Source organism: Anastrepha ludens, chromosome 2 (genome assembly GCF_028408465.1).
Source record: "Anastrepha ludens isolate Willacy chromosome 2, idAnaLude1.1, whole genome shotgun sequence".
NCBI classification, from domain to species: domain Eukaryota; kingdom Metazoa; phylum Arthropoda; class Insecta; order Diptera; family Tephritidae; genus Anastrepha; species Anastrepha ludens.
In genome coordinates this window covers 122,435,827-122,451,785 of record NC_071498.1, presented here as the reverse complement: position 1 = coordinate 122,451,785, position 15,959 = coordinate 122,435,827, and the positions used below count along the sequence as shown (strand labels likewise).

At 35.0% G+C, this 15,959-nt stretch overlaps 1 protein-coding gene across 1 annotated transcript in view; it reads right to left on the bottom strand.

Annotated features, from left to right (window-relative positions):
* Window positions 1-2,392: 2,392 nt before the first annotated feature.
* Window positions 2,393-15,959, bottom strand: part of LOC128854753 (uncharacterized) — a gene marked incomplete at its 5' end in the record, with an annotated part of 196,228 nt that continues 182,661 nt past the window's right edge. The window contains 5 exons of the mRNA XM_054089118.1: window positions 2,393-3,816; window positions 3,974-4,084; window positions 6,750-6,877; window positions 13,561-13,783; window positions 14,390-14,454. Coding sequence (XP_053945093.1) covers window positions 3,535-3,816; window positions 3,974-4,084; window positions 6,750-6,877; window positions 13,561-13,783; window positions 14,390-14,454 — 809 coding nt within the window. The remainder of the gene's footprint in view (window positions 3,817-3,973; window positions 4,085-6,749; window positions 6,878-13,560; window positions 13,784-14,389; window positions 14,455-15,959) is intronic.

The window sequence follows — 15,959 nt, the reverse complement described above, 5'->3', positions numbered from 1 at the left end:
ATTTTATTTCACGTTCGGGACCTGTCATTTGGCCACCCAGATCGTGCGATATAACACCTTTAGATTATTTTTTGAGGGGCTATGTTAAAGCTCATTCGTCTATTCAGAGAAGCCTGCTTCAATTAACGCATTGGAAGACAACATTAAAGCATTTATATGTGAGATACCGGCCGAAACATTGGAAAGAGTTTGCCAAAAGTGGATTTGAAGCGCAGTCGCGGTCAACATTTGCATGAAATAATCTTCAATCATTAAATTATATGGATTGTACTATCGATTTAAATAAAAATTTCTTGCATTTTTCTGAATTTTACGAGTGTTTTTTTTGTTTAACTTTCCTATAGCTCTTAAAAATCACCCTTTATATATATAATACAAAATTTGTTTGATATAAAAATTATAAAATAAGATTTTTTCATATAAAAATTATAAAATAAAAGCTTTTTCATATAAAAAAAAGAATATAAAAAAATTAACATATTTTGATTTAATTAAAAATTTTAAAAATTTATTAAGTATAAAATTTCCAGGCAAAATTCAAACAAAAAAATTTCAAATTAAAACATCCTCCCATTAATTAAATATTCAAAAAATGTATCGCATAAAAATATCGCAAAAATATTTTGGAGATAATAAAATTTAAAAATTTTTTTTAAATTAAATTAATTTAATTTTAACTTTGAAAAATATTTAACTAAATTATAATATGATTGTTTCTTAATTTGATAATTTTTTAGTACAAAAAAAAATAAGTAAAATTAATCAAAAACACAACAATGAATTTTTGAATTAAATATAAAAATAAAAAAAATCAAATTACAAATTCATCACATTAAAATTTAATATTTTAAAAATTTAATAATTAATATATCATATAAAAATGTCACAAAAATAGTTTTATCTTAAAATCAAGAGTTTAGGTTTCTTAATTTAATTAAAAAAAATACTTCTTTTTCTAAATTAATCGACTTTCAGTAAATTTCGAAGAATCAAACTCAAGCTTGAATATAATTTTTAGCTGCCATGTCGTACGACACTCTAAAGCTGGTACTGTGATAGCACCAACAGGCGCCTTACTGCCCAACCGACATGAGCGGCTTAGTACGCGGGTCATTTCTTTTTGGAGCTGAACCAAGAAAGACGGAAATTTGATAAGCATCAGGAGCTAGAACTATTTAATCTTAAAAGAGTTCACAGCTGAATAAGAATTTGGTGGAAGACCATTAGCAATCATTTATTTTATAAAGCTCTCATCATTCCCGTCCTATCGTATAATGCAGAAGATTGGACGATGACAACATCCGATGAGGAATCCCTTAGAGTGTTTGAGTGAAAGATTATGCGTAAGATGTTTGGACCTTTGCACGTTGGTAACGGCGAGTAGCGCGGGTAATGGAACGATGAGCTGTATGAGCTTTACGACGACATAGACATAGCGCAGCGAATAAAGATCCAATGGCTTCGTTGGCTGAGTCATGTCATCTGTATGGATACAAAGCCCCGGCTCTGAAAGCGTTCGATGCGTTATCAGCTAGTGGTAGCAAAGGAAGAGGAAGGCCTGTTCTACATTGAAAAGATCAGGTTGAGAAGAACTTGGCATTAATTGGCGTGCCCAACTGGCGTCGGTTAGAATAAGAAAGAAAAGACTGGCGCGCTTTGTTAAATTTGGCTAAATTCGCTTGAGCAGTTATCGCGCGAATCAAGAAGAAGAAGAAAAAGAAGAAGAAGGAGAAGAAAAAAAGCGATCCCGTTATATCAAAGGCTCTATAAGATTTAAAATCTGGTCAAAATGATCAAAATCGTTTAGTAAGTTCATTAAGTCCGTAATTTGTTTTACATGGTTTAAAAAAAAGAAGCTTTGAGTGTTTTTATACTCGAGTGGGAACATTAAGGTTTTCAATGTTAGCCTTCAAGTTCACGCTTTTTATACGGATTTTTTCAAGGGTTTTAATAAGGTTTGCCACTCAACATGAAATTCAAAACTAATAAGTTTTGGGTTTTACTTTATTTTCTTTAAATGTATAAAGTCGTAACTCTTCAATCGTGAATATGTAATTGTTGTCATAAACGTATCTTCTTCTCCCTTTATTGCCTCTTATGGGGCCCCTCAGGGTAGCATTTTGGGCAGCATTCTTTGCAATTTTTATTAATGACCTATCTGAAAGTTTCCATTTCTCTGAGGTTATTTTATATACAGACGACTTAAAAATTTTAAAACTGTACTCTGATTCATACAATTTTCAATTAGACCACAGCAACGTTGTTTCATGGTGTGATAGGAATCTATGTACTTTAACTAAATATTAAGAAATGTTCCATGTGTCATTTTCTTAGTTATATTATTTAATCTCTACCTAAAATTTTATAAAGAACTCGCGTCTAAACACTCTAAATGAAATGACTGATTTGGGCGTAATATTTGATTCCATTTTTCAGTTTATTAGTCATTTCAATTCGACTATTCCTTCGACCGATTCCTTCATATCATGCAAGGTGTGCATTACTAATTTTAAAATCGTTACAAAACTGTAGAAGAAGTACACCCTCAATTTGCTTTCTTTTGTTATTGTAAATGGGGCACTTGGCTCGCCATTACTATTGGAGTGGGCTAGAACTGCTATGCAGATTTATAGATTTACTAAAAAATAAATAAATAAATAAACTGCCACTAGAAGAAAGGGACTAGAAAGCGACGCTGCCAGCATTGTTATTATATATATAAATATTCTGCTAGGAAAATAAGAAAGTTTGGAAATAACAAAAATTTTATTTTAACAAGAAAATTGTACTAAATCCGACACAAATAATTGATGATATATGTTTTAATGTACAATAGATATGTATTTGTGTATGTGTGTTGTTGTGTTTCAGTTTTCAACTGCCTTAGACTATCAATCTTAACTAAATAATGTGAATCAACCACCAGTAGCCATTAATTTAGCCCACGCCCTTATACGAATATTATTCATATGGGCCTCGCATATATTCTTATGTAGGTACGCCACTCTAAACAACGTTTTTGTATTATTCTTGTCTTATGTCTTACTATACATATACATGTGTACATACACATGCTCAAACGCGCAACATTTGTTTACTTACACACCGATTAACCTAAAGCCACGTACAAATCTTCATTTAATGTGTTTGCAAGCATATTTTCTTTTCATATTCTCATATTTGCGTATATGTAGTAGTTTATGTTTGCATGTGTGAGTGTGCATGCATTCTTCTATGTCTATGCGCCGTTTTATTGTTAATTATAATTAAGTTTGTTTAACATTTTTGTATTTCACGAATGTATATTAACTAATTTACTAATCAGTTGTAGCTTTGCTTTGGTACACTTTTTGGTTTTTCTATTTTCTTTAATTTTTTGTTTTGTTTTTGCTTTGAGTATTACTTTCTTTCCTTATATCCGATTTATGCATGTACAAATATTAGTCATATATATTATATTTATATATAATAATTTTGTAGGTTTATACGAATATTTATCATATTTCTTACTTGCGATTACGTTTGTGCTATGGGTCATGTTGTTGGCGTGAATCCTTCACTGCGCCACACACCTCTTAACAGCGAGTCGGGTCCATCACTTAGCAGCGCCGTTGTAATGATGGACACCAATAGCGCCAGTGGCATGAGGAACGTTGTGGGTCCATTGTGCAGCTGTGCGGCTGCTTGACTACTTTCCGGCCAAACTACTTCGACTTCGGACATTTTGAAAATGCTCAATAGTCGGTGGGATTGCAATTCGTGATGCTCGGTGTTGATATGATGGCTGATGGTTTTCAGAATAGAAGTGCATTCATCCTGAAAGCGGAAATGATAAGTGAGCAAATAAGCGTTTGGTTAGCATTGGAGGCAAGTTGATAAGAGTTCAATGCAAACACGTCAAGAGCGCCGGCAAGGGCGAATGAAAATCAATAAATCTTGTATTTACTCATTGCTTCGTTTGTGCTATAATTACCTTCTCTTTACCAAGCAGTTCAATGGCTTTGAGTTTAGCATCGTGTGGCAGACGAGCGGCAATTATGATATTCTCATCGGTCATGTTGAAGAGCGTTAGAGTACATTGAGTCTGCGGCGTGGAAATGGCGGTAGTAGAAGACAAGTGGAAAGTAGAAACGCAAAATGAAAATTATGAAAAATATGTGCAAGTCAATTTATAAGTTCAAATATGCAGTCAGTTTTACTATACACAAATAATTTGACGCTCAAGGAATGAAAAAGTAAATTAAAAATAATGAATTGAATTAAAATATACAGTCAAAGAGTAAAGTTTAAGTTAAGTTCTTCGAATGGAGTGAGTAGATATGCAAATTAATTATATTTCGCGAAAAATCTTAAACCAGATATAAAGAAATTAAAAAAAAAAATAAATAAAAACCTCAGTAGAATAAGAGCGAAAAAAAATTTACAATATCTCCAAAGTATGCAACAGCGAAACCCATGTATATATTATATAAAGGGTCCGCCATATAACTTTACGGAATTAAAAATGCTTTAAAAAAGAAACTGCTCAATATTTTTCCAAACTGTTTTTTTATTTTGAAGTACAATCCTTCCGGTTAATGATCTAACACAACTGGACCAATTTGGACTTTGTACGGCGTCATACCAAGGTCTTTACGCAAAGTCTAATGATGTCTCCGAAATGTCCAATTGTTGAGAACGCCGGTGAACTGATGTTCCTGGTGATTCACGAACACTCTCGGCCACAGCAGCAATATTTTCGGGTGTACGCATGGTTTTTGGTCGGCCACGCGTTGGTTTGTCAATAAGCAACCCAGTTTCTCTTACTTTTTTTGCAAAGTGACGCACATACGCTTCATTCGGTGCTTTTCTTCTTCCCATTGCCGTACGTAATTTTCGTACACATTCTGCAACATTACCATGATTTTCAAAGTAATGTCGCAATATTTGCCAGTGTTCTTTGAGGTATACACAACTATTTTCGTTCAGCGGAAGAATAAAATAATTTTCTGTCAGATCAGATGACAGCTAAGTGTTACCATTCTTCAAATAATACCTAGTTCAAATCCGTAACGATAGATGACGGGCCCTGTATATATATATTATATATACCCCTTAAGGGGTTAGGGGTAGTCAGAATTAACAAAAAAAAATTGATTTTTGGTTTTTGCATTTTCTTACATTACAATATCTTAAAAATATTGTGCGAAAATTTGAAGTGAATCCGACACATACTTTTCGAGTTATTCAACAATTAACAAAGGGTGTTCGGGTGCTCCGGAGCGTTCAAGAGCAAGTAGCTGGCAGCAGCTGCAAGCAACCGACATATGAAAGTGGCAGATAAGCGCGCTAACGTCAACACTCGAGAAGGTAGAATGCTACGTAGGCAACAGCAAATTGGTATTTCGGAAGCTGCTATGACGGCTGAAGAACTATTATATGGCCCAGGAATAGACGACACAGTGTAAGTAATGAAATAATTCGTGTAAATCTACATAAATTAATAGCGAAACTTTAAATGCGTTTTTCTCAAAACTATGTTTTTTGAACTGGTGATCACTGTGACTTTCAATAAAATTTTATAAGAAAATTTACACTGCTTTTGAAAAACATAAAAATCTCATGGCTTGTTTTTAACAATTAATTGTCGGTTTTTTTCTCGAAATTTCGAAAAATATTTCCTGAGGCCGCCTTATTGTTAATTTTGAAAAAAAGCTTCGATCAGACATAAGATTATTTATTAATAAAACTCATTAGATGTATCTCCAAGGACTTGTAACGATCACCGCAAGGGACTTCTTTAGAAATGGGCTCCACACAAACAGCGATAACTTTAACAATTATTATTTTTGGTTTTGAAATTTTCCTTAAGTTAAGTGGACACATGATGGGTTAATGCTATGTTTTTATTTTTGTAAAATAAATCAATTGAAAAGAAAAAAAAAAACCCTTAAAGCAGCCCAAAATTTTACTGGCCTTCATAAGTTTGGAATACTTAAACGCCACAGACAAATAAAAATTTGTATCGTGGAAATGGGTTCGGCCGCCGTAGCCGAATGAGTTGGTGCGTGCGTACCATTCGGCAGTGCCTGGTTTCAAATGATAGAAAATGTTTTTTTTTTTTTGCTAGCAGTCGCCCTTCGGCAAGCAATGACAAAAAACCTCCAAGTTTATTTCTGCCATAAAAAAAGCTTCTCATAAAAAAACCATCTGCCATCCGGATTCGACTTAAAACTGTAAATTCATTCACTTCTCGAACAACATCAAAACGCACGCCACAAATAGAAAGTGAGACTCGACCAAACCCCGAAAAAGGGTATAAGCGCCAATTATGTACGAGCTTGCATGGAGCAGAGTAGTACTTTGAGAGTTTTGCGATGCATAGTTTTTTACATTTTTATTAGAAGATATCTTGAGAACTTGACGGTTAGTCTGAGTGTAAATTTGAACTTAGTAAGTTCAAAAACCTTTACCTCAAGTAAAATTTGTACTAGGCTTATGCAATTTAGAAAGATAAAAATGTATGTATAAAATCAAAACATCTACACTTGTCCTCCATCAATAATATTTCACGAATTAAAATATCAAACAAAGTAAAAGCTAACTAACTATTTTAAAGTTTCAAAACTTTTTCTTAGTTTATAATGCACTTGTAAGCACCTCTTGTGGAAAAATACTTTAAAAATGAAATTTATACTTTCTCATTTCATACTAAATACCATGGAATACAAATTTGCATTGATTAATTTTATATTCATATGCTTCCATACCTGGTTGTCTATGTGTGTACTAACGTACTGCTGCAACGCTCTCACAGCATCCTGCACGCCGAGATTGGTATGTGGACGCAGAAGCGCCTCGTCGGCTGAGCTGTAGCCAAGTAGAAGAAAGACGCCGCCTGAAAAGAGGAAATGAGAAAATTCAAATAATTAAGAAATCCGGAGTTTTCGGGCAAAGCATTAAAGTGTATATATTATAATATATGTTTCCTGCATTAATGTGTGTAGCAATAATAAAGTGATACACTTGAAATTTTTTAGCACATGATACAATGTTTATTTGAAGAAAAGTAAGGAAAATTAATTTAAAATATTAATTAATGGTAGAAAGTTCATAAGTGCTTGGTAACAAAGTATTGAAAATTATATTGCATTAGAAACACACCGCGGTGACCTATCACGACGGCGAATAACTGCTGTGCTCGAATACTTCTTCTTCGACAACGACTTAGCGACTGACCACGACGAACTACCGCTTAAAACCGAGCAGAGAATAGTACAAGCGCTTGTATCTGATGATAGGCGATAGCTATATCGTTACTAATACCTGCTTACATACAAATATATATTAAGATTTGCGAAAGACATCCTTAAAATGGTGATTTTTTCTTATATCATAGGAGATCTTAAAATGTTGCGAGCTACATGTTTCAGACACAACTAATGATGCACAAGATTATTGCTGAACTCATGCCTCTAACTATTACGTGTAATACTCTCTACACAGCAGTGAAAGTTAACTCGTAACATCACTTTATTTCAAGTGAAGTCTTCACAGCAGGTATTGTCAAAAAAGAGAAATAAATAAATAATCAAATCAAAATAAAAAGAATCCAAGCCGAAATTTGAAATATCCAAAATTTTAAATAAAAAAAGATGGTTCTGGCTAACTAAAGGTAATGCAAAATGTCTAGGTTGCGCCCCGTGACAGCCATTTGTCTATTTAATAAATCAGTATGTACTCCTGGAAAGCGAATATAGCACTTTACACGTGTAAGAGAATGTTGGGTAAAAAATGGAGTCTCCAACCAAAACTATCCAATTGGCCCTACACAGCCATTGTAAGGCCAATACTAGCATACATATGCGGCACTAGTCTCGTAGTCCGGAATAGAAAAGAAATACAACCAAACCGAGCTGAATAAGGCACAAAGAACAGAGTGTATTTTAACTACAGGAACGCTTAGCATCAGTCCTACTGAAGCACTCAATTCACTAACTCATCTATTACCATTCGACTTACATATAAAAGCCGAATGAGGCAAAGGGAAGGTGATTGAAAGATACGATATTGAAATTTACACTGACGGTTCTAAGATGAACGGTGGTGTTTGAGTTGGACTCTATTCGGAGCCGCTCAGCCTATCTAAATCAATTCGACTTGTTGACTATGGCAGCGTGTTCCAGGCAGAAATATTAGCAATCGGAGAAGCATGCAAATCACTAAAACTCTACAAAGAAGTTGGCGCAAGACGGTCAAGCAACTATCAAGGCCTTAGACTCCAACTCCATTTCATCCAAACTAGTCTTCCAGTGTAGAGATCAACTAGAATTGCTTAGTCGTTCGCTTGAAATTACTCTTATATGGATTCCCGGTCATAGGAACATATGGGGTAATGAGATAGCAGATGAGTTAGCAAGTAAAGGTGGGACACTAGACAAAGCAGATGCGGTGGCAGGCTTCACATAGCCGGCATACAAACCCCAAAGGGCGGATTACCTGTTAGGATGCTCTCGACCAAACATTTCACTGCAACCCTTACAGGTTATTGGAAGATAGCGGATCATGCAGCCAGACTCAATCTACCCTTCAAACCTATGTGTCAATCCTACTTATGTGAATGCCCAGGGCTAGCTAGGGCACGACGTCGCTCATTCGGTAAGCCTTTCTTACAGCAAATTAATGAGATCTCAGACATCGAGATAAATAATTTGCTGCTTTAATTGGAGCTCACAAAATGGATTTGACTGAGAATCAAACAAAAAAAAAAAAAAAACAAAAAAAAAAACACAAGACATCAGCACACGAGGAAAGTGGTAGTAACACAGTGCTGGTCGCTAACTATGATTATTTCAGTAGACATACTCAACCACTTCAGCAACAACAATAACTCTTGGGAAAGCTACCTTTTATTTTGGGGCAAGTTATAAAGAAAAGGTACTCTAAAGCTAGCAGCCATTAATGTTATTGTTGTGCCAGAAAACCTGGGAAAAGAGGCCACCAAGTGAAAAAGTTTACGTGTATCACTTTTCAGCAACAGATTTCGATAGCGGGCCAGATAGCGAAGTTGCTTAAGCCGGCCGCAAACAAAACATCATTCCCAGCAACGAATGCAGTTCGGGGGAAATACCTCTGTATGGCGAAGTGCGGGCACAATTCCCAAGTAATTAAAAATTTCATTTACCTTGGATTTTTTGCTAACGTGTGGCGCAGTTTGTAGATTTTCTAATTTTTTACTGACCGTCCACGAGATAAGAGTAAGCGGAAAAATTACAAGTGATAATAAATTTTATAATCCGATGGAGCACTCACTTCCATATTTCCCAACAATTTAATATTGGAACGATTGCTTCTATTTTGCAACCATTCTTTCATCCAAATACGGTTTTTTTTCCTTTTTGCACCTGGAAATAACTGTAAGAGCAATTGCGTCATCCGCCTTTTTTGTTTCTGATATTAATAGTGTGTGCTACGGACTAGGCCCGAATCGCTGGGAACGACTGGGTAACCAAGCACATGTAATGTCAATATGTGGCAAAACCACGAGATCGATTAAGTTGCAAATATAAATAAGTGAGTGGTATTCATAAAATAAAACACAATTATTCCATGGTTTAATTTTTCCGAAAGAGATAAGATATTCTCTTACTTCTAAGTTGCATCAATCCATATGGATTAAGTAGTTTCCGAAATTAATTGCTAAGCTTTAAAATAAAAATAAATATATTAATTGGCGCGTACACTTCTGTTAGGTGTTTGGCCGAACTCCTCCTCCTATTTGTGGTGTGCGTCTTGATATTGTTCCACAAATGGAGGGACCTACAGTTTCAAGCAGACTCCGAACGGCAGATATTTTTATGAGGAGCTTTTTCATGGCAGAAATACACTCGGAGGTTTGCCTTTGCCTGCCGAGGGGCGACCGCTATTAGAAAAATGTTTTTATTAGTTTTGCTTTCACCGAGATTCGAACCAACGACCTCTTTGTGAATTCCGAATGGTAATCACGCACCAACCCATTCGGCTACGGCGGCCGCCAATTGCTAAACTTTACACAACCTTTAATTAATGAAAACCACCTTCTTTCTCTTTACGTAAATAAGTTTGGTACTAAATAAAAAAGAAGTTTACCATTTATAAAGAAAGCCCACTTTTTAGGCCGATTTTTTAAACTTTTTGATTACTTTCGATTTGAACACAATTTTTACATTCGGCGAACTTTTCACGAAATTTTACATTGTAATGTAATGTAATGTAAACAGCGCTGAAAAAATGTTGCTGGCATTATGCTGGTAACATGTTGCGAGCCATTGGGTGAACAGAGTGCAGCTTTGTGGGGAAAGTATTGTGAAATTTCAGGAATATTTCTATGTTTTGAAGGAAGAAATTTTAAAAACATTTCATGTTATTACTTATTTTGCAGAAGTAAGCATTGCAAAAGCGGTTATTAAGAAGAAGAAGAAGAATCATTTCAAGGCAGTAAAATGCAAATCTAATGTGTTTACGTATCAAATTTGGTTTCGTTATTCAAGTCAAATACATGACAAAACAGATCTCGGACATTTATATAAAGTAGAGTTAGGCAAATAATATTAAGGAAAAAACAATATGTAATATATAATTAATATTTAGTCGGCAAGCCTTTAATTTTTCTCACATTATTCAATCTTCTTAGCATAAATTCGACTAGCTTCTTGCATGTTAATGGATCTATTTTCCCACTCTTCTTTAGGTCTTTCTTGTTTCTAATAACTAGCTTTTTCAGTTGGCTTACATATGAGCCCACAGATGTTCAATTACATTGATATCTGGAGATTGTGGAGGTGTTTCAAGTATCATACTTGAGTATGTGTACCTAAGCCATAGACGGCCATCAAGTGACTTGATTCCCAACTTTTCAGCACTTTGGACCAAATTTTCTTTCACAATTGTTAAGTATTGTTTTGTGGCCCATATTGCAGATAATGAGCCCCAAACTTCCAGTACGTACCTTAATCGCATACCATGACTGACCCCCCCATGTTTGACTGTCGGAGTAAGTTTTTTTCCAGCAGCTTTTCTCCACACACATGATTGTCCATCTGAACTAAATATGTTAAAGTTGCTTTCATCTGCAAATAAAACGTGCTTCCAGCACTCGAAATCCTTATTCGGTTAATCTCGTTGATTAAAGCGATTTTTCATGTAACTCTTCCATTATAATTATTTTTTCGCAACACTACACAAATACTTTCGGGGTTGCAGTTAAAATTAAGATGTTTGGCGACTTCTGTTGCGCGCTTGGGAGCGTTCAAATTTGGATTTGTCTCAATTTGTTGCACTATCCACCGTTCATCTGCATACGAAAACAGTTTTGGCTGTCCCGATTTCTTGCTATTTTTCACGTTTTATCACGTCCTATACAGTGAAATGGGGTCTATCCACTACTTCTGCGATTTCTCGAATGGTTTTATTCTTTTCATGATGACTAATAATTAAATTTTTGACTAGAATTTTGTCCACGCAGTCTGCTTATGTTTATAATTTGGACTTTAATTCAACAAAACGCAACTGAAATTTTATAATAATTCATTACGTTTTCTTCTTTCTTTGCACTGTTTTACCGAGAGCAAATTAGTTTCGGGATTTCCCGTTTTAAAGTGCAAAACAATCGCAATAATGCCAGATATCCGACTTCTTTTTTGACACTAATTTTGCGAATGCTGCATGATCAGTTTTTTATGACAAGGAGGTAATGGATTTATAAATTATTGTTACTATTTTTAAAATCCTATAGAAAAATAACCTTTGTTACAAAAATTTGATTTTGAAGCTGCAAGCTATGTATGCCCGAGTTCTTTATTGAGCCCCTGTATGTTGATATTTAACTTGGTAAACTTATCGCGCTGCAAACTTAACAGATGCTGGAAATAAAGCCTCATAAAATCGTTACTATCAGCCATTTAAGCACTTTAGAGTGTGTCACTCTAGCCTTAGATCATTTAGGAGATTAATAACTTTTTAACGTATGATGTTCTAGATTTTTCTATACAGACGATGGTTGCTATCCGAAGTGTATAAATATGCGGCAATTGCGCAAGCAACCAATACAGCTTGAATAAAATTCCCAATTTACCAATTTAGTGTTCCCAATTCCTAAGATCAGATTCTAGTTGTCACTATGATGCCTTCCGAGAATGTTTGACTGCCTTTTTCACTTTGACTTACATTAAGATTCCTTTTGTTATCTTAATAGTTTTGTAGTATAACCCTTGGATGCTCAGACAATGCAGAATTCAATAACATCGTTGTTTCATACATTTGGAATGCCTTTGGTTCTTCCGTTTACTTCCAATCCTTCATACAACGGAACTCACGCCAATGTTAGGTTAAGATGAGTTGCATTGGTTGCCACTCTCCATGATAACGAGAGGGGTGGAGGCCAAGTGTGATATCACTAGTTTGGGCTCAAGTTCCCCTCTAACTCCCTATGTGGAGAAACGATCTTTTATCTCTGATTAATGATGAAATATTGTGGTTGCTTGCTGATTCCAAGGCTGCGAGACATTGAAAGAAGTAAGAGTTCAGACAGTGATGGGCGCGTTCTGGGACTGGCGTCCTCCACTCTCCCCGAAAACGAAACACCAAATTCTTCCTATGTATTCACATTAGACAATGTTCAGTGACGATACCAACCGCCTTACTAATTGAACGTTGGTAAAGATTTATGAGGGACCTGGGTTTACTCCTTCTACATAGAGCAGAATTGTCTAGTTACCGCGCAATTAAGCGCCGTGATTCATCTACTGGTGGTCTGTACGATATAGACCGACCTTGACTGAGGATACAGAGATGCTCACAAACTGGGCAAAATTTACAGATTTAAGATCCATTAATTTCCTTGCCGGTTCGTTCGCAATGCACTTCCTAGGAATGTCCAGAATGCCCTGTCCAGAATCCCAGGCAATGCTTATGGTGCACCACTAAGCCAGCTCTTTTGGGATAGCTCTACATTGACTCTTTGAATAAAGTACCCTGGCACTGCAGAGATTTTAAGGCAGCTGAACCTTCAGAGTTTGTATATAGTGACCTTGTATATCTGACCTACAATACAGTCTCTTTAAAAGCTACCATAGCTCAGCTTGTAAGACATTGAAGTAGTAAAATAGCCTTAAGCTCAGATTCAACGGCAGCAATTCAGAATGAGTGCCACTTCCCACCTTATTATTTAGTATTGAGCCCTCAGTAAACTTAGAAACAGCTCCGTATTAAGTTTCTTAATTCCTATTCACATACTTCTGGAATTCGAGTTACATATCCTAAAATAGATTCAAAATTGGTGCAAAAGAGTTTTGTAGTCATGCGTGAAATTAAGGTGAATTTGGTGATATAAATATTCCTTTCTTTTGTGGAAAAGTGGGAAGGGATTTAAAGTAAATATCTTGGAGATCTGCTAATGAAACTATAGCCAGCCAACTAAAGTAACGCCATTATTACATAAAAATTAAAAACTAGTGTACCATTCTCTAGTTAAGACTAATGTATTAAATCTCAAAATACGAAGAAGAAAATCAAATTACTAACTCGTAATATTAGTCAACTTACCTGGCAACGTATATTCGCCCAAGGGTGGCTTCATGCAAATAAAGCGACCCGAATAGCAGAGGCAACGTCCACGGAATGCCTGATAAGCGGGCGATGCATGACTGTAGAAGGCCAATGCGGTGCGGCAGGGCGCAAAGGGCACGCAGAGCGCATGACAGGTGAGTGTTAGTGATTCACCACAACTGCACAGTTCACTGCATTCTGCATCGTCTAAAGAGTAGATCTGTGACGAAATAAGATATAAATTTTATGAGAATAATGAAGGAATGAAGTGAACAAATTTTTGAAAAAATATAAGTTATTAAAATGTAGGAGTTATAATTTGCAGTTTAAAAAAAGTAAGTTTAATTAAATATTTTTTACAATTTGTTTTGTGCGAGTATTCGTATGCATAGGAGTGATGATATACTTAACTAAACTATTTTTTGCTTGTTTTTGATTATTTTTGAGTAAATATTTTAATAACATTTAATTATTTTTTCAATTTAGTTGTGGATAAGTATATTTTTCGCTCTACTGTAATTTTTTTTGCCGAATTCACCAGACACGATATCAACTGAGCTATTGCAGGCAAAACAACCAGTTATAATAAAATATAAAAATTAATTCTCTAAATTTGATTTAACAAATTAAAAAATAAGTAGAAATGTCATCAAAATAATTAAAAAAAAAAGGTTTTTACTATTTCTGATTTTTTTCTTTAGGAACAAGTAATAATCATTCGTTCTTTGATTACTTCAAATTAGAGTCACATTTTGCAACAGAAAAGTACAAATAATGATAATTTTAAGCCTTCAACTGATTATTGTAGAAATATTTTTACACCCACCCGCTTGCTGGATCCTTCGCGTATTAACTGATCTGATTGATGTGGACGCTGAACAACGCAATTTCCTGGAATCAAAGAGTTCAAGAACTTTTATGTAGTAATAAATTTTTGGTATATAAATTTTTTTAATATATGTATGTAGTCACGAAGGACTTAATTACATGCATACATATGTAGGTTTACCAAATAAAAAAATAAAAAATAAAAAATGGTGATGTAAAAGCAGTTGACGAACTCCAGCCGGAGAACGAATAATAAAGTAGTAAACCAAAATAATGGCTTTGCATGGCATAAAGACAACAAAGAAACAAATCAACAATAACAAATTACAAACACAAAAATGTAGGAGCACAATAAAGGGAAATACAGTAAATTGTACAATGACATCATAGAGCGATGGATGTAGACCAAATGAAGTTGGCGACAAATGAATGGAAACACAACTTTGACTTGAATAAAAAGCGCAGAAAAACTAGGAAATAAATCAAACTAAAATGGCGCGAATGTGAAGGCAATGAATACTAGAAAATGTTGATGACTGCCACATTGTAATAGGTATGCAACATATACATATTTATAGGTATGCACAACCCATTGCAAATATCTTGACGTTGAGTTGAATTTATCGTTTAGTAGTTGCTGATATATTGATTTTTATTAACTGCTCTTCATATTTTATTTGTGAGAACTTGTTTTTATAGTGCGAGTAGCAAAATTATTTTAATATTCAATATTTATGAAGGATGTAATTTTTTTGACGTAAAGTTCAAGTTTTATTATATTTTTATCACATTTGCTCGATAACATATATCGGGTGTTTGTTTTTAGCTGTATGAGACCTATTGATAGCGAAAACTATGGTTTGACAGCTGAGAATGGCATGAATCGTTTATCGCCAGAACTACAGGGTGCGCCATCTCGAGCTTCGGTATGAAAATATTGAATAACTTTGCTATCCATTGTCAGAGGGACTTGAGAAAAAATAATTTGGAAACGTCAATTCAGTACAATTTTAACGATGAATAACTTTACACCTAAAGAACGCGCGGAAATTGTGACCATGTATTTGGAAAATGGTCGTTCAATTGTGCTTGCTCAACGTGCATACCGTCGAAAATACCGCGGTCGTAAAGTGCCTTCTGATAACACCATACGCAATCTGACTAAAAATTTTGAAGAATCGGGGTCTGTAGCAAATCATCAACGTGTTTCAGTTCGTAAAAGACGCTCCAATGAAATTGTTGAAACTGTCAAGCAGAGTGTTTTGAAAAGCCCAAATCTGTTATATCGTCACCGCGCCCAGCAGCTAAACATAAAAGGAATCACTCTTAGAAGGATTTTAAAAGAGGATCTTCACATGTTTCCCTACAAAGTGCAAATAACTCAGCGATTATTGGAACTACATTGGAAGCGCTCAGGACCAACTTTAGATCTGAAATAGAGGCAATATCACCCGAAATGCTAGCAAAAGTAATGGAAAATTTGAAAAAAAGAGCACAATATTGTGTGGCTCGTAAAGGTGGTCATTTGTTGGATGTTGTGTTCTAAGTGCAGTTGAAACAGATTGTAA